The 22,091-nt window shown below is 40.1% G+C and overlaps 1 protein-coding gene across 1 annotated transcript in view; it reads left to right on the top strand.

The window, feature by feature from the left end:
* The first annotated feature begins 300 nt into the window (after positions 1-300).
* ZSWIM8 (zinc finger, SWIM-type containing 8) overlaps positions 301-22,091 on the top strand; it is a 63,462-nt gene continuing 41,671 nt past the window's right edge. The window contains exons 1-3 of the mRNA XM_014956290.1: positions 301-726; positions 18,873-19,026; positions 20,224-20,318. Of these exons, the coding sequence (XP_014811776.1) occupies positions 549-726; positions 18,873-19,026; positions 20,224-20,318 (427 nt within the window). The 5' untranslated portion in view covers positions 301-548. The remainder of the gene's footprint in view (positions 727-18,872; positions 19,027-20,223; positions 20,319-22,091) is intronic.

Below are 22,091 nucleotides of genomic sequence, written 5' to 3'. Positions count from 1 at the left end.
GCCCCTCCTCCCCCTTCCCGCCCTCGCCCTCCGGTTCCTGCACCGAGAGTGAGACAAGCACAACCTCAGGGAGACCCGGCCCTGCGCACAGACACCCGGCCGTTCCCTCAGCGGCAGCCCCGGAGAAGGAAACCGGCCCCTTTCCCCTCCTCCGACGGTGGACCGGTGGCGTCGGAAGCCCCTCAGAAACCCTCCGTGCGGCCGGCAGGCACCTGTCCCGCCCGGAGGAGGCAGCTCTCCCAGACCAACCCAACCCCCCTCCGCCTCAAGTACATTTTGTGGACATAAGCTTAAAAAGAACTTTCGGGGGTTTTTGGTTCTTTTTTTTTTTTTCCCTGGGATTTTTACGTGCTTCCCCTCCGTTGATTTCCTGCTTCTCCCACCTCAGATAGCGCTGGCTCTGCTTTTCCTGGTGCCGTAGCGTGGGGATCGGATCAGAACTGAGATTTTAAGTATTGCAGGAGCCCTCAAGTCCATCCACCTGTTAAAAGTGAGCAGTGCTGCTTCTGTCTTTCTTCTTTTTCCCCCTGCGTCGCCTGTCGGATGTGATGGAACTCATGTTCGCAGAGTGGGAGGACGGGGAGAGGTTTTCATTTGAAGACTCTGATCGCTTTGAAGAAGACTCTCTTTGTTCCTTCATCTCTGAGGCAGAGAGCCTTTGCCAGAACTGGAGAGGATGGAGGAAGCAATCGGCTGGACCCAATTCTCCCACTGTCAAAATGAAAGGTGAGGTCGCCTGGTTTCATTGGGTCACTCTTTGCGCTCGTGGAAGTTGGGGGGTGAGGAGATCAGCAGAAGGAATGTCAAAGGTTGAAAGGGAAGTCGCGTGTAGGATCGTGGTCAGGATAATTTTTGACCAGAGATTGAAACTAAACATTTGTGGGGGATCTTAAGACAAAGCTGTCTTTTGGGTGAGCCTTCACCTGCGTGCGCTCTGTAGTATTGTGGTCCTGCTCTTCTGAGGAGATCTGGTGAGCTTGCTCTTGGAAATCTGAAAACAGAAAGTACAGACTTGGCTGGGAATAACTATACATAGGTTCCCACTTGCATTGATTGAATTGCACTAAGGTTTCACAGAGGGTTCTGTAACTGCTATAAAACTACTCAGGGTGAGGCACGTGAGCCATTATTGTATAGAGCAGTCTGTTTTTCTTGTCTGTTTCATTACATTTCGCTTTTTTCTGGTAAATTAGCCGACTTTCTTTTGCAGTAGTAGGACAAGAGGGCCTTAAGATCCTCACAAAGAAGTCAGCAAACTACATTGTATCTGCTTCAGGAGTTGTTATATTTCCTTTCTTTTGATAGTAATTTCTTTTGAGTAGCAGACAGGAAAATAGATAACATAAGCAATTAAAAAATATTTAAAATTATCTGTAGTTACCAACTCTTTGCTTGATTTTTATTTTTTTTTTAATAAATTAAGCATAATTTCTCTTTTATCCTGATGCATCTTGACCCTAGAATTCAGGTGGTGGTTACACCAAGCAGAGCCAGACATACTGATAACAGAAATTACACAAGCCCTTTCTACTCTTCCTTTTATCTCCTTTCTTCTCTTTCAATCCCGTGTCAGTACTTTTCCTGTTACTGCTGACCTTCGTGACCATCAGCTGCCTCATTAATATCTCCCTATCTGGAACTGCACAACTTCATTCTCTTCTGAATGTTGGCCTTACATGAACAGAGAATGCAATTTATATTGAGCTGTGCTGAAATCTGGCTGTGCTATGCTATGGACAAATGCTCACTTGTCACTGGATTAAGACCAGGAAGCAGACCTTGCATTAACCGTAGGCTTTCCAGAGCAGCTGAAGTTTGGAATTTTTAATAAATTTGAGAACTCTCCAATCCTAGATGCATAACCCCCTGTGTCTCTTGAATAGTCTGGATTAGAGTTGAGGGTAGGATGGAAACTTTAAAAAAACCCAACCCAAAAGAGGAGAGAGAGAGGGAAATGCTGAATACATCCAGGTTGGATAGCGCTCTTGGATCCTGCAGGTGGGACATGTTGGTTTTAGTGTGGAACATTCTACTGGTGTAAAGAAAGGAAACAGTGCTGGTGGTTTTTTTTTTTTAAAAGCTATGAGTCCTGAGATGTAGAAATAAGTGTTGGGCACAGGGCAAAGGCTATAAATTTCGTGATTTGCTTTACACCTTGTTGCATATGTTAATTTCCTGGAAAGGAGCTGAAGTTTGGGGAACATACTGCTGTGGGCAGTAAGACATCTCTGGATTGGCTGTGGTGTATGAAACTGGTTTGTACAGATCTACAGGTCAGACTGATGTTTGAAGAGGTGATTGTTTTTGTTCAACTTTGAGGTGCTTGTAGCCAACTTTTCTCCACTGGTTCAGTGTATCATTCTTTTTCTGGGTCTTGGCCTAGTTCCTTTCGCTCTCTTGACCGAATTAAAAGCAAGCAGCAATTGGTCTCTGCTGGCATCCGCTCGTTGCACTAAAATGAAAAATCACTTCAGTAGATTGTGCATATTTGTTATTCTCAGTCTCTTTCCTGATATGAGAGCCACAGTAGCTAACGTTATTGTGATAACTGTAATTATTTAGACATAATTGAGATGTCATTGTTCTGGCTTCTGCAGACCTGCATTGGCAAGGATTGTATTGTTCGCACTTGCTTCATATTTTTTAGGTTTTATCTGTAGAGAGACTTAATTCCTTTGTACAAAAGTTTTACTTTAACCAGAGAGGCAGTCTGAAAGGCTACTTTTGCCTGCTTTAAAGGCATTTGCTGGCAATTCCCAAGCTCTGGTCAGAGTTATTTTGAGAATTATGTGAACATGGATTTGCTGCCTAAATAATTATTCATCTACTCTATGAAATCATGTATGATATTACCAACATGGGACACTTGCAGGTACTTGACTGTGCACAGTGCGTTGCCAGTGAGTCTGGTTTGATGAGGGATCTGTCATCATCTGGGATCTCCTTGGATTTCAGAACTCCTGTACCAGTTTAATTATTTTTAACATCTCTTTTTGACAGTGTTTTTGCACTCAGAAAAAACAGTTTGTATTAAGAACTTGCCAGATCCTGAGGTTGTCAGTTGTAGTGAGTCTTCTGAAATGTGCTCATTCTGAATTGAGCTGTGTGTTTTTATTTCCACAGTTTACCATTTTGCAGTGGCCTGTGGAGTAGTTGCCTACACAAACAAAAAATGGGGGTAGGCACGGAGTTCTGCAGTGTTAAATGCTCAAGGCAAACTAAGAGGAACTATATTCTGTTGGCCTTTTCCTCTGGTTTGGATCTCAGCCTGTGTTTTGATTTGGAGTCAGCCAGATGAGTTATGTAAGATAAAGGATTTCTAGCTTTTTCAAATGTTTTGAGTTTGTGCTTGGGAGCATCCTATTCTTCATTAATTACTTCAAAGAGAATCTCCCTGAAACTGATGGCAGTGCTGTTGGCTGGGGAGTCCTCTTCTTAAACAAACAAACAAACAGACAAATTACCCGCACACACACCAGTTATGACTTCTTTTTCCCATTTTTTATTTTGTTCTTGGGTTTTTTTAACATCACAGATATGCTTACTGCAAGTTAAACAATAAGCTTTGGGGTAGCTCATTGCAAATGTACAGTTATATCAGAAAAATAGCACTGTAATGGGTTGGTTTTCCCTCTTTTAATTTTCACTGTGGTAAAGTCCTCTTATAATACTTTCTAGAAAGGAGTTTTCTCTTTAAATGTATAATTGCTAATGTGAAGGAGGAAGGCATTGTGTCTGCTTCATGGATGCCTTTAGATTCTGAACTGCGCTCCATCTCCACTGATTCACCTGCACTGAAATTCTGGGGGGAAACTTCAGCAAAACATGTCAATTTTGGCAATACCAAGATTCATAATTTTGAATGTTGATTTTAGAAATGACTTGTTCTCATGTCAGACTGCCTTGATCACTTGTTTTTACCCCTTCTTTTTTTCATTTTGAACGAGGTGATGCTTGTAGCTGATGCTTGGGCATTGCCTGTGCACGTCATTGATGGGAAGCTTCCAGCTCTACTGGGCAGGTGGGGGATCCAGCACTGGAGTTACGGTGAATGGGTGAAGAGCAAAGTCCCTGCAGTGTCTTCAGAACCATCTGGTCCCCTGACTTGGTTTGTGGCTCCAACTCACTTTCTTCCCTATCAAATGACATTCCACCAGTTTGTTACCTTTCTGCCAACCAATGTGCCCACTCTCCTTTTCTCCACTTTTCTGGACAGTTTTCTTTCCCAGAGACATCGATGAGAGCCTCTACGATCCTCCCATCTCACTTTTTAAAACAGCTGTGTTTTTCATTGGTAATTAAAATAAGTCATTTGCAGTGATTTGCAGTAAGTCATTTGCAAATGTTTTGTTATCAATTGTCTTTACACAAGGATTTTTGTGACAGAGGTCTTCAGAGCAATGTTCAAGTACACTCATTATCTCTCCAAACCCACTGTGGCTTTGTTTCTCCTTGAAAGCTTCTAAGCTCTTTCCCACCCTTAGTCCTTTCTGTTTCACAGTTTCTGAAGCATAAATGTTTACCAAACACTTAAGAAGTTGCCATAAATACTGTAGGGTTGCTAAATACTCTGCTTGCAATATTTTTGCTCAGTTTGTATTTATTCCTTCACACTGGCTTCTGCTGGAAGCGTGCTGATGAGTTGTGTTGAAACTATTTTCAATAGGCAGCTAGTGAGAAAGCTTTATTTATTTTTTTTTTCTTCCATTTACTGTAAGCTTGAACCATTGCATACTGTATTACAAAATCCCCTCAGACTTAGCTAAGAGTTGATGTAGGCAGCAATCCCCTAGAAAACATTGTCATTATCCAGCCCCAGACAGTTTATGTTCTCCCAAACTGTTAGGAGTGCCCACAACGATAAGTTCTGGGGACAGTGCCTCAAAAATCCAAGCCACAGAGAGGGAATCATTGGATTTTTTTTTTTCTTCCATTTACTGTAAGCTTGAACCATTGCATACTGTATTACAAAATCCCCTCAGACTTAGCTAAGAGTTGATGTAGGCAGCAATCCCCTAGAAAACATTGTCATTATCCAGCCCCAGACAGTTTATGTTCTCCCAAACTGTTAGGAGTGCCCACAACGATAAGTTCTGGGGACAGTGCCTCAAAAATCCAAGCCACAGAGAACAGACACAGCCCGAGGTGAGGTTATGACCAGTTTAGAGAGACAACCTGATCAAAGTCTGAGCTGTGTCTATGCTGGGAAAATGACAGTGACTGATTTTCATTAATTTATATGGACAAAGAATAAATGGCTGAGAGTGCAACACTTCTTCCTCAGGATTTATTTATTAAATTGAAGTTAACCCTTGCTCAAGCAGTAATTGCAGAAAACAGCAGGAGAAACACATAGGCTCTTTCAAATTCATAACTGTGCTCTTCAGACTTTTCTTTGCAGAGAAGGATGTTGATGTCATCTCTGTTGCTTGAGCTTGGGGAAGCTGGAAATGAAGACCCTGTGGTTCCCTGCTGTTTTGTTACTGTGTATTATAAAGTTACCATGGATTTCTTTTTTTTTCCTACTTTATTTGTACCTCTGGTATTAAGAGGGAGGGTATGTAATCAGCTCACACTTCTGGGATGTACAGGTGTAATACACCTTGTTTGTTGTGATTTTTAATTTAGTACAACATATGACATCAGTTTTAGCCCAAATACATGTTACAGTATATCCAAGTTCACTAATGACATTAAAAACCCAAACCAGTAGCTGTTCAGCAAAAGTGTTGTATAGCTCCCTAATGAGCTTCTTTATAGAAGCAATTGAATTTTAAAAGTAGGAATGTTGAGAAGATGCCACAAATGATATACTGATATTAAATAAGCAGAGATTAGGTTTCCAAAGGCTAAAGGTAATGTGAAAGTGAAGCTGCTAGTAGAAAATAGGCTTCTCTCCATTTTCTCACCCTGGTAAATGAATTTCATCTCCTTTTGTGCTCTATTCCATAGTGGCTGGTGGCGTTGACATGCTGTATAGCAGAAGCAAAAGTTCAAGCCAAGGAAGGGACTTACTGGTTTGTAATACAGGGTGCAAAGGGGACACTGGTTCATTAGAGCTGAAGACACCGAAGACAAGCTCTAGAGACAGTCATTTATCAAGGCTGATTGGCATAATTAAATGCACAGCTTCAGAGCTGGGATGTAGATTTCAGAAGCTGTCTAGAAGTTTCTACTAAACAAAAAGGTGGTTTCACAATGCAGTGATACCTCTGTCTTTTGGGAGGATGACAAGTTGAGTGATTCTCACACATTTGTCTCTTCATTTGTATTTTCATGGGCCTTTCTGAGATGACCGAGTGTGTGTAGCCCTCTCTTCAGAAATAGGTAATGGAGAAACCACATAAGAAGCTATCAGGAAAAGATACCTTTTACTACTGAGATTTTCAATGACCAATCCATTTTTATCTCTGTTGTGGTCTTCTGGCCTCTATATAAGCTTCTCTTCTCCTCACAAGATGTCTTTCCATGTTTTAACGTCTCATCTTTCTACTGGGAGATGTCTTGTTTACTGGGAAATGTCTCATTTTCCCGTCTCATCTTTCTACTCATCTTTCTTCCTGGCTTCCATGGATTTTTCTTCTCATGTTTGTTTTCTCCTTCCTTTCACCTTGAGATCCCCATGTTGCTGAATGACCAGAGATCACAGGTGCTCTATTTGCATTTCATGCTGACTGAAGCTACAGGGGTTGTTCTTCTCTGTGGCATGTTTACCTCTGGGGAAGCAGGGATAAGGATTTGACTGAACTTGTGCTTTGTCTCCTATCCCTTTCTTTGGTGAAACTTGCACAGAAGTGAAGGGAAATGTGTACATATTAATGTTAATCTAGTGAATAGGAGGGAGCTTTCTTGTCCATGTCAAGTTCTTGATGTCTGTGTTTGCTGAGTAATACAATTTTTATTAGTATGCTGAGGAAAGGTTAACACAGAGAGTTAAATGTTAAGAATAAGGAATATGAAACCAGAAATAAAGAATTTTTTTAAAGGAATGGCAAGGATCATAGGTCCTTTTAAACAAAAAAACCCCACTTTTCCTGATACCAGATACCTTTGAGGGAACAGAAATGGACATCAGTGGTTTGAACAGTGTCTCTTATACTGGTTATGAAACCAGGAGCAGAGACCATCTCCTCTTAATTGTCCAGTGTCCTAGTTATTATACAGTACTTTGTTCCAGAGGAAGAAAGGAATGCACAGCTTCACAAGATGTTTTACATACTTTAATGAACTTTTGGAGTAATGTTTGGCTATTTAGAATATCTCTAATTAATTTTATTTGTTTGTTTTTATATTTTTAAGTAACATTTCCAAAGAGTCAAAAGCAATTCATTCTTTATTTCTTGAAATGCAAGAATGTCTTTAAGATTTCATTGCCCTTTTTAGACCAACAACTTTTTTCCGTCTCCTATCTAATTGTAAGACTGTAAAGCGGTTGTAAGAGTAATTTAAAATAGTATCATGACTTGAAGTTGTTTTATTTCAACTTTATTTTAATGGACTTCATCTGTATTAATCTCTTTCCTCCCTCCTCTTGTTTTGTGACACCCCTTCAAACGTAAAATTCAAAGGACTTATGTATCAACTAGCTAATATATTAGGCTTAGATTTTTGTGACACCCCTTCAAACGTAAAATTCAAAGAACGTATGTATCAACTAGCTAATATATTAGGCCTAGATTTTTTTTAATATTAAAGAGCAGTGATGAATAATATACAATATATTTTAAATACTAGCTGTAATTTCAAAATATTGTATCACACATTTTTAAGTTGCTTGCTCTGAAGCTGTGTAGTCTCGAGCAATAAGTATAGAGCTACCAACCAGAAGATTCTCATACCTTTGGTAATTTGTGTGGGCTTTGATGCATCCTTTCTTCTTTGTTTCTTTGCCTGTAGAATGGCAGTAACATTCTGGCAAGGCTGTGTTAGTTGTGTAGCGTTTTTAACAGAAAATATTGAAAGTGATGTCTTAAATGTTATGGGCAAGGTTATGTAAATTCTGCTGTTTTCATTATGCTTAACTCGTCTATATTTGCTTCTACACAGCTGGAAACACACCATCTTTGAAAAGAATGAAACAAAGGAGCTCTGTCAGGATGTGATACACCTATTACTTAAAATCTTCTGGAATTGCATATTTTGAGAAAAGCAACGCTGTGAAAAGCGTCTGGTTTTAATAAAATACTGTTGCTATTATGAATCATTATTAGTGTTTCTAGATCACAGCAACAAAAACCTAAAAAAGGAGAAAATTACAGTATTTAACAGTATCAATTAGGAGAAGGGTGAACATAGCCAAGATGTATACAGCTGGAAAATCTGTGTGCTGATTTTTATGTATTTACCTAAATCTCTATTGGTGTGTGGTTACCGCTGAAAAAAGTTTGGACACTAAGACATTCTCTTTCCATAGAAGAGGGAAACCTGAAAAGGTTGCAGGAATAGGCTCTTTAAACCAATTCTTAACATCTTCATTCGGTTGCTGCAAGTAGGGGACCTGAGTGTTATTTTTTGAAACCTCAGTGACTTTTATGCCTTTCTTTTGTCCACTAGATTTAGTTTGAGACATACAGTAGAGCTTTCAAGCTTCTTTTTCATATGGGATAAGGATTGGCATATAGAAAAAAGGGAAAGGATAAAGGGATAAGATGGAGGGAGGAAGAAAAAAATCTGTCCTCAGAAGAAATCTTGTTTCTTTGTGGGAGAATAGCTGGATGCTGGAGGGGAAAATAGACTTGAGAGAATGTAAAAGGGGGAGCAAAAACAATATAGAAAAAGAAATCCACATTTTTTACAAAAAATTATATAGGTAGTATGATAAAAGAAAAGTTACCTCGAGTTTGTCTGCAAGCAATGAGAGGCTTTACAGGACAGTATCCAGCTGTACTTTTTCCTTCCCAAGTTAAGACACTTATGAGGTGACTGGTTGAAACAGTGGGCAGGTGAACACCTTTTCCCAAATAAACTAGTGAAAAAGTTAATTAGGCTTGAGGTCTCTAAAGATGCTGCTTTGAGCATGTCTCCCCAGGCAGAACTAATGAATGGAAAAAGTGAGGTGGCTTTAAAGTGAACGTAGCTAAGTTACCATCGGGGCTCTTTTTTTAGGTATATTAATGAAAACAAGACCTTTGTGCACCCAAGCCATTCATACTGGCATCTTGTCAATGTATGTGACAGAACAAGGTTCTTCTTTGAAGTATAAAATGCTGAACCTGTGAATATTGAGTATTGTATGACCTTATGGAATCTGTCTGTGTGTCTTGTTTCTGGTCTTTGTAGGACGTCAGGTTTACTGTTCTCAACATATGCTCACATTTGCCTGACTTTGTATATCACAAATCATGATTCTCAAGACTTACTCTTTAGTCTTTTCCCTTTCTTTTTAATATCCCTCTACTGGAATTCTTACCTGATAAATTTGCACCTGTCTCATCCTGTGGAAAATCTACCATCATGAATCCTTGCTATCCATGTTAGATGCTAAGTAGCTTGACGATGGCTTGAATGCCTAAATTCCATGATTTTAGGAAAGACCGATTGCTGATGTAAAAATTATTGGTATTTGACATGGAAGCTTCATGGTAGTCCTGCTGGTGGGTTAGTATGTAATTAATAGGTGTAAAAATGAAATGACAACTTTTTTTCTGAGAATCTAATAGCTTTTTGAAGTCTATAGGGCATCATTTAGTAATTCTCTTGAGCTCTTTGCAGTTCCTACTGCATATTGTGTGTAATTCCATTTTCTACCTCATATTTAGGTCAGTGAATGCTGAGGTAGGAGAAAAAGGGAAATGCAGCTGTAAATTTCATTACCAGAGCTGGCTAGATCAGCCAGGTGAAAATATTTTTAACTTACACCTGTGTGTAACTTTCAGGTGTGGCTTGAAGAGAAGGTGATCTGACATAGAGAAGTTAATTCTGCTTGACCCAGAATGTCTTTGGAAGTTAAGTTTTCATTGACTAATTGATTGCGTTTAAAGCAGTAGTGCATGGGGTCAGCTAAGCTGCTTATCCTTCTCAAGGGCAGGGAGTTAGTTTTCCCTGGCTAGTTATGAGCAGCAAGTATTTCAAGACTTCTGTGGGTATTTCAGAAGATTGTTGACTTTGCTTCAGTCTTCTGATGTTGGAGAGATCTTGGGAGATACTACGCATTTGCCTAAACAAATTCATGCAATGGACTGTCGTTAATCACAGTTTTCCAGTGCTGTTTTTGTTATTATTTTTGTGCACTGGAAATGATAGACGTGCTTGTTATTAGTTCCACCTCTGTAAACGTTCTGTACCTGCCTGCTTGCTTCATATGTTCCTTGGTACCCAGTTTTGTTTCCCTCCTTCTGTTCTCTCTATTGGAGATGAGAGGGAAAGGGAAGAGAATTTATTTCTTGTTAGGGAGGAAATTCCTCCAACTGTAGGATACTAAGAAATGATCAGACAGATGCCTTACTTTGAGCGAGAGGAAACGTGATTGCTGCGGGGTGGAGAGCTTGGGGAAGGCTGTGTCCTGCGGCGGTGGTTCGGGCTGATCAGGGGCTGCTCTGCTGCACTTTGAACTGTGGTGAGTGAACCTAGAATTGAGGGACATCGCTGAGTGGGCTCTGTGACCTCCCATACACCTGGGGTTAGATCTGGGGAGATCTGGTTAGGTAGGGGAGACAAAACAAAAGGAGATAAAAATAGGTAATGTTTTTTTCAAAAGCGTTTAGATACCTAACTTCTTTTGACTGCTGTCTATGAAACAGGTTTTTAAACCTGTAGTGGTTTCCTGTTGGTGATACTAAGAGGCAGTATCTTCTTTTAGTTCCTGACAGATGTTTAGTTATTTAATTATTTTTATTTTTTTTACCCTAGAGGTGAGAATGCTTCATTCTTGATCTATTCTTTTCAGACAATAGCTTTCCCATCAGCCCCAACAAAATTGGCCTGATCTCATCCTGATATGTTCAGTAATGCAGCTCCTCAGTGTTTGCCAGTGCATTTGTTTGGAGGCCAAGTGAAACTGCTCTGGGATTTGGACACAGGGAAAAAACTGGTTAGAGATTAATTTTGCACGTAAGGATGGATGGATGCTAATGGTAGAGAGCAGCACAGTAGAGGTTGCATGGTGTTTTGTGTGACTTCCTTTCAGGGTCTGAAAATGTATCAGTACTTCTTGAGGTTGATGCTCAGCTGTGATGCAGTCAGACTTTTTGATTTGTGTTTGTGTTCCATCACCTATTTTCAGAAAAATATCTGGTCCTTCTTAGTCTTTGGGTTTTTTTTGTCATAGGCCCCGGGAGATAATTTTGAATTCTGAGCTTTTAAAATACCTGGCGTGGGGTGGAAGTGGGAATAGCTGGTAGCACTGAGCCTGGCTCTGAGGGAGGGGGAGCTGTTTGGTGTCTGTGCTCTGAATGCACGATCTGGGTTATGCAGCACGTTTCTGCATGGGGTGAGGGAGCGAGGAATAACAGTGCAGGGGAAATGACTTGCCTGAAGCTGATCTGCTTCATCAGCTGTAGAGTCATTCTGAATGCAAGCTGCCCAATTTGTCACGAAACCTTGGCCAGCACTGGCACGAATACAGTGTTTTGTAGCACTGTCTGTCTTGCTTTACAAAAATCTGCTGTTCATTTTAGGATTTTTAACAGCTGCCGGTTGCTTGCCCAGGCTGCTCTTTTTTGGAAATGAATTCTTTTTTTAGGAAGGGAAATGGAAGGGTGTTTGGATTAAGAATTTTCTTGTCTGAATTTCCAGAGGAGGTTGTCAAGTTGTGAATGCTGCATTGCCAGCCTAACGCTGGTATTACGGTTTTGGTTTTCAGTCGTGTTAGAATTGGTAAGGGCTGAGAAAAGTGCTTATTGACATTTTGCTCTTGAGTTGCAGACCTTATGATGAGACAAATAGATCTCCTCTGGCATAAGGCATCAACATAACATTGAATACACCGGTTTCATCTGCACAGCCCTGTGCAGAAGATTTTCACAGTTATTGCATAGGAGAAGCAAAAGAGTTAAATGGAAACTACACTGATCTGGGTTTGACTTGAGTCTGGAGAGGTTCTGACATTTGCTCAGAGCAGATGTTTTCTGTAGGTATATGTACGTGTTTGCAACAAAATGTTATGTGAACCGTGAGGCAGAACTTAGGTGACTAGCATCTTAGGAATCTGAGTTTAGTGATGGAGGAATGTGAATGGTGTTTCTGTCCTGGAGTCATGAAACCAACTCATGGATTTTGGTTTCATCTTTACTTACCCTCCTGCATCAAACATCTTTTTGGTTATCAACTATAACTTGTACGTTTCCATCTCTGCCTTGTCCTGAAGTTCTGAAAAATTGATTCAGGTGTTGTTTTTTTCCTAGAGGTCTAGTTTCTAGTATAGTAAAAGTAGCTATGATGCTTTAAGGACATAAAGAAATTTGTAAGGGAAGGAGGGAAATCTGTTCTTCAGCTGGCTGACTTTGGAGTGCAGAAAAAGTTTTCAAACGTGCAGCTCTTCTTCTGTCTGCTACTAGCAAGAGGATTTCTAAGGGATGATTACACAGCAGGTTATCTGCTTGGCAATTAAAATTTACGTGGGCATATTGAAACTCTAATGTTTATCAGTGGTGAAAGGAATAACACAACAGGGGTGGTTATTTTTCTTATTAACATCTCATGCTGCTCTGAACAGAGGATTCCTTCAGATGCTTTGTCTCCCAAAGTGTTCTTGCTGACACAGGAAACTGCAGATGAAGTTGGGAGGGGTAGAAGCAGCTGCTCCGAGAAGGTGCATCGAGAAGTTTGCCTCCATCTTTATGTACATTGTGACCTCTTGCTGTGAGGAACCATTTCTCAAGTAATTTTCTAAAAAGTCCTGTAGCAGAAAGCATTGGCCTTTTTCTTCTGGTGTAGGTCTGCTCAGCAGTCCTAGGCACCCCAGATTTCCCCTGGTAACGCCAGTACTACATTACTTGGTTAAATTGTAATTTTTCCCTATTGATTAAGTTGTGACAAGGGTAGCAGTATCCCCGCTGGCTGTTGTTGCAGTAGTATTGTGCCGGACACTGGTATTTTGTGGAATAAAAGAATATTTCTGAACCATTTTGTGGAAGAATCTGAACAAAGTTGTATTTGGATTGTCTGACAGCTGGTCTGGCAGCCAGAGGACATTAACCTTGCTCCCAGTGTGTCTCAGGTTCTCATCTGGTGTGGCACAGGGCTGGGAGGGCTGATTCTCAGCAGAAAGGTCCCATTTGGAGACAGTGTGGGAAGAAAAAGGAACCATTTCCCCATAAATCTTTAGAAATTCACGGACAGTAAATGCTGCATGTATTGGTGTGTGCTTTGCAGGCTAACAGAAGAACCCATATTATGAATCTGCATCTGCCTGCTTGTTTCAACATTGTTTTATCTTTAAAAGGAGGGGCATTGGGAACTAGAGCATCTCAAAGAAAGACTTTCTGAAGTTAGATCATGACCACTTTATATAGCAGTAGAAGGTTTTGCTCCCAGTAAAAGGTTTTTACTAACAGGAAGAAATGATGAATTACTGTAGGGAAAGTTGGGACATGGCTGTGGGATTTTTGGCATTCTCTTACTGATTTAAACTCTTAGTGGGTTAGGACTCTTGGCTCTTACACACACATCATGTATCTTCTAAGGTTTAGTTCTCTTGTCAGTTATTGCTTAGCATTGTAAAGCCTCACCAGCTTAGTTTTGTAGGTCTTTCTTGTGCTTCATGAAATCTTGTGGAAGTGTCACCAGGAGTTGGCATAATACTCGAACACTTTATGATTTAAAAGATGTAACTTTAAAAATAGTAACATAAAGATAAAATACTTAGTCTAATGCTGACACAGCAGGCGTTGAGCTGAGTAACTGGGATCCCTCCTCTGTTCGGTGATCAGATTCTTCAACAAAAATAGTTTGGGGATGCAATCTCTATGGCAGCCTGAACAGATTTAAAATTACAAACACCTGAAAAAGAAAATGCCACTCAGCCCCTCTGAATCACTCTGAATGTGATTTAGTATTGTGTTCTGCAAATCTACAAGGCTTGTGTGCAAAATAAAAAATGAGTCCCATTTTTCTGATGCTTTGGTGTATTTTAAGGTCTGCCTCATAAAATAAACTAATTCTTGCTTCCTAAAATGTCTTAATCTTGGAGACAGAAGTCGTGGTGTCACGATGTGTTTATGTAGTCAGCCAAATAATATCCTTTTCTGGTTTTGAATGGGAATGTAAATATAGCAACAAAAAGATATTTTGAGCCATTAAATATTTTGACTTACGCGTATGAGCTGTTTGTGATGTAGTGTTAAGCAATTTTCAGAAATCAAATTGAGCTGAGATTTGACTCTTTGGGGGATGGTGGAGATTTTGGGGGTGAATTAGACACCTTCCTGCGATAAAATGAACCTTTTTGCATTGCATTGAAAAAAAAAAAAAGTCCAGTCTTAAAATGTTATTGTGATGGTTGTAACGGAATCCGTGTAGTAATAGTTGCTGCAGTTTGTCAGTTAAGCGTGAGGTTTCCAATTCTGGACCATAATCTGCCCATCTGGGATTTGTATTTTTAACAGTTTTTGGCTATGAATCTCATCAGCCTCATCCAGTAAACGCTAATGAAAAAGTTCTGTTGCTTATTCATCTTCTCAAATGTTTTGTACATAAAAATGTCATTCTGTGGCTTAGGGCTGATGTAGGCCTCCCCCCAGTTCTTCTTTTCGCTTTCAGTGTGGTATTAATATCTCTGTGTTTGCTACCCTGTGACATTATTCTCAGTGTAATTTCACTGCTGCAAAATGGGATCCAGATAGAGTTGTATAACTCTAGGTGGGGAAATAAGAGGTATAAGGAAGTCTTCTAAACACTTATCCCGTTAGGGTTTTAATACAGTTAGTAAGCTTATGGGGGCAGTAGCAGTGGAGGAGGAGGAGGGAAAAACAAGCAAACGAGAGAAGCAGACCTGGTTCTAAATATAAACGCCCATATTTAGTTGATAACTTTCCTTCTTGAGAGTTCTGCGCTATTTACGGGCAGTAAGAAGGGTAATGTGCAAATTTAAGAGGTGAATTACAGAGACAGAAAAATATAACCTAGTAACCCTGATCGTTCTCTTTAGTGTGCTTTATCCTGTGAGCGAATCAGTGTACCTAGTGACTCAAACTGAATCTTTATTTGTCCTCTGGAGCATTTTGCTGCATTGTTGATCACTTCGTTCTCTCTAGGGCTATGTTTGCAGTTATTACAAAAAAAAAAAAGGCAGGGGGGATGTGTGTGTATATATATTTACTTATTTTTAACTTTATTCCTCCATAATGAGAATATCATCCTGCTGTACAACCCTAGTGGAGAAACAGGTATTTGTAGAAGTTTTCCTGTGGCTAACTTTGCCTGAAATACCTGATGATTGGGCAGTGTCCTGCCCTTACTGTTTTTCTAGGTCAGTTTAGCTGCACTTGCTAGCCTTTTACGAGTATATTGATGTCTTAAAAACACTGAGAGAAAACAACCCCAAAGGAGCCCTCAGGTCAGAATGCTCCCTCCAGTCATCTTTTCTGAGCAAGCTTGGTTAACGATCAAGCAGCAGCAGCATTTGTAGCATCCTTTATCCATCACTTGAACCCTGTTCCTGTCTTCTCTAACCTTCTTGGTTTGTCACGGCACATGAAAAACTCACACAGATGAATTCCCCCAAAGGCTTTTTTTCTGGAGTCTATGGTTCTCCATTTATTGTTGCAGCTTTGTGAATGCTGAGGTGTTTTTGCAAGGAATTAGTTTAGAGTGGGCAGTATCTGAGGGACAAATAGCTGAAACTTTGTTCTGACTTATTTCAGCAGGTGTTCCAGTGTAAAAGAATTGCTTATTTTCCTAAGATTGACACTGCTTGAATAGTTAAAGAACCAGGACCCTGTACCTTCACATCAGTTTCCTTAATCAGAAAATAAAAACAAATTCCTATTTTTTAGCAATACTGTGTTTTGCTTGTTTCTAAGCAGAAACTGGGATGCATTCTTCTTTTCTTTGTTAGCAGGCTTTTCTTTTTTCTTGCTCTAAATATGTTTATTATAGAACCCGAGAGTACCTTTTGTCTGTTGTACTGATAATACCTTTTGATACAAGTAGGTATGAATCCACCAGCCTTGGATTTGTTTATTTAGAGATAAACCTTTTTGAATAGATCTCTCTAGGTTTAGGACTCAAAGGATAATATTCAGACTCTAATTTAGCACTTAACTCAAACTGTCCAGCTGACTTTAAAAGAGGCCTAATGGGAAAAGACCCTCTGATGCTCTGAGTCACATTCTAGGTAAGTGTCTCACCTTGGCTACATAGGGGACTACCCCCTTGAAACTTAGGGCAGTTTAACTTCTGAATTTTAGTATTTACACTGTGTGCCAAGTTAACTACTATGAATTCACCCACCCTTGATGTATAATTGAAAAACTATTTTCTACTATTTCTTTTCCACATCTCTTTTTCTTTATAGAAAATTCAGCATTTTAGAAAGACACATGGTCTTATAGATAAGCTTATTGCTTTTCAGATTATTGTCTCCCCACCAGGTTTTACTGCTTTCACCTTGTTCTGAAAACATCTAAGCTGTGTGCTGTGAATGTCTGGCTGTGGGTTATGATATGGCAGATAATTGGCCACCTGTCTTCTGCTGATTACTGCTAACACAGTACAGCTGATGAATCAGTTAATGAGTTCAGTGCAGAGTCAGCCTGTACCTTAGTTCACTGTGTAAAACTCTTAAAATCAAGCTGGAGCTGGCTGACTTGTACTGGGCTTGCACTGGAGCAGATGAGGAGAGCTCACGTTGTCTTCCTGCCTGGAAAAAATGTTTTCTTAAGAGAGGTAATTTCAGTAACACTCGTCAAAGTCTTTTTCTGGAGCTTGTTTAGTTTAGCTTGAAAGGAACAGCAATACTTTGTAATGGAGAGCATGGAGATAATTGTAGTGATTGCACTGCTGCTCCTAGCACCAGTACTACTCTACCAGTACCATTGAGACCTAGTAACTGGTTGTATGATTGCACTGAAGTCTTTTTTGAGTCTTGTACCTTGTAGAGGTTGTTTAAGTGTTATCTCTTTTCTAGTATTGTGTAATGAAACACTTGGATAAAGTGCCTCTATACAAAAAGTGCACTTAAAACCACAAGAAATCTCTCTCCTTTCATTGCTCAAAGTAACTTCAAGTATTAAAGTGCCTTAATTTGGACCTTCTTTGATATCAACTACTACTGTAGTAGCCAAATATCATTGCTGCTATGTTGCACTAATTAAAAACTAATTAATTAAAAATAGTAGGTTTTTATAGTGACTTGATGAAAGCATTACACCTGTTCTGATTATCAAAAGTGTAAATGAGATGGCTTTTCTGCCAAAATCTTGTTTGTCTGCTAGCTGTAGAGAAAGGGACACTCCACTTTTTCATGGTTGTTCATTTTACAGTCTGCTGCTCTCACATTTGTGGCTGGGATTATAGCACTGTAAAACACAGCCTCCCTCTATAACATAGAGGAAAAGTCACTGGTGATGAAAAAAATAATCCTGACAGTGAAAGGCTGGCTCTGTCTGGGAGAAGTGAATGCTCCCTAATGAATCTAATTTCACTGCAATAAAAAAAAAAATAAAATCATAAATGTGGATGTTTGAAAACTGTATTTTCTTTCCATATTTATGTAATCCTTCAGTTTGACAGGTCTGCTCAGTGCTGGGGGAAACGTTGGCTGCTTTTGCTGTGTGCATGTGCTTTCAAAGCTCTCTCCCTTCCTATCTGGTTCCCAGCTGCTGGGACTGGAGGGTGTCTCCAGGCAGAGGGTGAGAAAGCGTTTACTGACATCAGGGCTTAAGTTTTCCTTTGATATGTTGCCTGGAGGCGGCTGGGGAGGAAAAGCTGAGGGCCAGATTGGTTTACATTCTGGCTTCCAGTGGTGTTTTAGAAGCTGGTTAGGGAGGTGAAGAGACATAACATCAAGTATCTGAAACGGAATTAATTAGCTTTTGGCAACAGGGTTTGGAGGACGGGAGAACCAAGGCTGCTGGAGTGATGGATCAGTGAAGGGATCTCAGTGAAGCAGTGAGGGGCTTGCAGATAAAACAGGCCTGGCATAAAGTGTAATCTAGCTCAGAGCGAAGCAGAAACGTGAGACTCCTGTTAACCTGATGATAAGAAATCTTCATCTGCACTTAAAAACGTAGAAAGTGGAGTTAGTTGGTAGAAAAGTGGTGGTTAAATGTATTTGTATAAAGCTCTTGATGTCTTCAGTTAAGCTCCTCGTGAGCTCAGTGTAGTCAGCACTATACAAACATTGGAATTCCCAGTTGCTTCTGGAGAGAACCTGAAATATAGATATCATATAACATGTGGTGGTGAAGGCAATAAACCGAAAAATACTAACTGAAATTAGAATCTTGTCAATAGCCGAATACTAAATTTTACAAAAAAAGTCAATACTAAGGTTCCTGGGTAACCTTTCCATTGCTGTCATGTGTATATACACTGTAATAGTTCTTCTTTGAGTAATCACCTGGCGTTCGCAGGATGTTGCTGCCATATTCTAACAGAAATGTGTGAAAAATATTTGGCTGCTTTAAGTCTTGCTAAATGGCTTCACTTTATCAGGAGTTTGAATCACTGATGTCTGCTAGGCTGGTGTAGCTCTCCTGACAAAGAGATTCAGGAATGTGTACCCATTCCCTAGGGGGCTGAAAACAAACATAAAGTTGGCAGGCAATTCTTCAGAAAATTTCTGTGCTGCCTTTTACTGTCTATCAAAATTGGTCCTAGAGCTTGGTGAGATAAGAAAGGAAGTGAAAGGGGCTCCTTGCTCCTATCTCTTTATCCTCTTACGAGTTTTGTTCTCTGAATGGCTGATGGCATTTTGTTTCTTGTCTTGCTAGATGGGCTGGTGATCCCATTGGTGGAACTGTCTGCAAAGCAGGTTGCATTTCACATTCCATTCGAGGTGGTGGAGAAAGTTTATCCTCCAGTGCCTGAGCAACTGCAGCTTCGGATCGCCTTCTGGAGTTTCCCAGAAAATGAGGAAGATATCAGGTAATGAATACTTTTTCTGTTTCATTGATACATAAGGAAAAGTTCTGGTCACTGGAGGAGAATCATTGTTTGATGTCCCATATATTTGCTGCTTCTGCTGGTCTCACAGGCATTTTGTAATCCATGGGTGGGTTACTGTGGGATACCCTATGATATGGGGTTATATTTCAGGATGAGGTGCCGTGCATGTGTCCCAGGAAAAGCCTGTGCACGTGCAGGTTCTGTGTGCAAATGTTAGCAGAATAAATGCACCCTTTAATTTGCATGACAGTAAGTTGTTTGTAGAGTTTTGTCCTTACATCAGTCTTACTCAGTATTCTTTCCAGTTTGAATCTGTTGCTTGACTGGGAGCTTTTACTGGGCTCAGTAATTGCTGAGGAGGGCTAGCTCAGTACGCTGTGCAAGCCTTTGGGGGATGAAGTGGGAGAATCAGAATTTGTTGAGTACGTCAGTGATCAGTGGATACAGTCAGAGATGACTGTGTTTCTTATGTTTCCACATAAATTGTGTGAGTACATAGTCAAAAACTCTCTGCTTTTAGATCTTTTACCAAAGTATTTTTGCTGAAGCTTTTATGCTGTAGGAGGCCTGCCCATGGAACTGTGCATTCAGAATTTTGTTGCAAAGTAGTGATGATCTCTTGTTTTAGAAAGAATCATGCCAAAAGTTCTTAGATGCATTCATCTAATGTTCTGGTATCAGGTGGAGGAGGTAATGTCAGAAGTGCTGATGTAATTAGTAAGATCACCTGTGGGGGAATAGAGCAAGCCAGATGATTGTGTGTACGTTCATTATCCTGATGAGCACAGATGTAAAAAAAGCCTCATGTGAGCAAGCAGGTAACTCATCTAGAAGTACAAGCAGTTTTACTGTGGCATGCTAACATTGGACTTGGAATTGATATTATACTGTACATAAAAGCTGAATTTTAGGCTATGAATGAATTTGTACTTCAGAGCCGTAGGTTGAAATTCCTAGAAATGCCAGTGGCTGTACACAAACCCACTTGGGAAGAGACTAACAATTTTTATGGTTGGAGTGTAATGGAGAAGTGGCAGAAAAGAGCTGGACTTCATCCTGAAGATGAAGTTAGTAAGAATTTTTCAAATGCCATGCCAACAAAGAATGCCAGAGGATAATACTGTGAAATTTCTTAAAAGCAGACTGATGGTGATGTGTTGTATCTATCTCTTTCAGATTGTACTCGTGTTTGGCAAATGGCAGTGCAGATGAGTTCCAGCGAGGGGAGCAGCTCTTCCGGGTGAGGGCTGTCAAAGACCCTCTCCAGATAGGTAAGAACATTGCAGCTCCACGTCTCGAGGTATTTGAGATTCCCAAAACCATAACCGCAATGGGACAGCGGTGGTAGGACTCTTTCTGGCATCCTAGACTAACCTCCCTGCCATGTATATTTTTTGTAATGTCCTGAGCTAAATACTGTGTTTATTTCAGCCTCGCTCAGGTCAGCTGTGAAACTGAGTGAAAAACCAGAAATGTTCTGAAAATTTGATTTCTGACCTGTCTCAGAGTTTTGGAAAAAACCTGTGTCATATGCCTTTGTGTCTGTAATGCTTAAATTTCCTCATTGGTAGAGATTTTCTAGAACATTCTGATCAAATGAATGCTTTGCCTAAAGTGCAAGTATGGCAGAGAGGAAGTTTGCAAATTTAATTATTCTGGTGGGAAAAGAATTGTGTTAATAATACAGTTACTCGGGTAGCATTTTGGTAGAAGGAAATCCCTGTTGCTGGACAGTGGGTTTTATTGCTGCTTCTTATTTATCTTGTTCTTTTTGTGCTTTATGGTTATAGAAACTTATCTTAAACAAAGAATTGGATTCTGGATTTTTTTATTAAATCCTTTGAAGTAAAGAAGAATATTGAGCTGGCTTTTCCAGTGGCAGCTGCTAGACAGGAAGGCACTGTGTGAAATAAAGAGACTAGTATGTCAAGGTGGGCCATGTCAATCCGATGCAGATGTGTAGTTTTTTCTGCAATTGTAGGCTTCAGAAATAGAATATTAATTGGTATGTGGGAGCTGAGCCTGGCTGATAATATAAAAAGCTGTATTATGTTAAGGAGGAAAGTTCCTTTGTTTTCATGTGATGAGGGATAGAGACTTCTCTGGGCCTGTTTAGTTGCTAGTACTAGTAATACTTAATGATCAGTGGATGAATAAATTTAGGTAAAGGACCTAAACTTAGGTAAATTCCTCAAAAAGGAACCCATACTGTAGAAGTTTGGGGAGAACAGAAGAGAAGGAGATAGTCATTGCGACATGCAAATTGCAAGAGGCTGATGAACTGTTACCTTACTAGAAGGTAAAGCATTTGAAAGGATTTTTTACCCAGTTTGTTGTCTGCTATGGTAACAGTAGCAGAAATTCTTGAGAATTGAAGTACTTCTTCATACATAAGGTATATCGAGTTGTCAGTGAGACCAGATAGTAATTTTGGAGCAAATTGAGCTAAATGGGATTAAACTGACTTTTGAGTGCATTCATAAACTGTAGATGTCAGGACTGAAATCCTGAGAGAGGTCTCCAGGGCTGAACTTCAGGAAGGCAAATGTTTAAGAGAGACAAAATGAGCTTAAATGAGACTGGCTGGAACTCAGTAAATCCCAGGGCTTTCACGATAGGAAAGAGCAGAATATTTAATATACAGTGCTCAGACTGCGGTCAAAACTTGTTTCGGTAATAAATGAAAAAGGCGAGGAGGTGTAAAGCAATGTAAATGAACAAAGGCTGGGAGTATTCGTGCAAAACCTGTGCTTGGGGGAGAGGAGAAGGGAAAAATAGGAGTTGGTGAATGATACAGGAGAGGAACTGCTTGAGTACACCTATAGCAGTGGGGCTTCTTGGGGTATGTGTGTGGAAGGGAAGGAATGTTGTTTCCTCCTTAGTGGAGGAACTTTATCTAATGGAGAGACTCCCCTGTCTTTTGTTTTCCCGTGAGTAGCCCAGAAGCTGCTGGTGGTGGGTTGGATATAATTTCAGTTGGCTACTCCAAATGATTTTAAGGTGTGTGGTTGCAGTTTTGAGTTTCATATACTGTGAAATGGGAA

Source organism: Calidris pugnax, unplaced genomic scaffold (assembly GCF_001431845.1).
Source record: "Calidris pugnax isolate Ruff unplaced genomic scaffold, ASM143184v1 scaffold196, whole genome shotgun sequence".
Lineage (NCBI taxonomy): Eukaryota > Metazoa > Chordata > Aves > Charadriiformes > Scolopacidae > Calidris > Calidris pugnax.
Note: the sequence above shows the minus strand (reverse complement) of the source record. Positions and strands in the feature narration are given on the sequence as shown.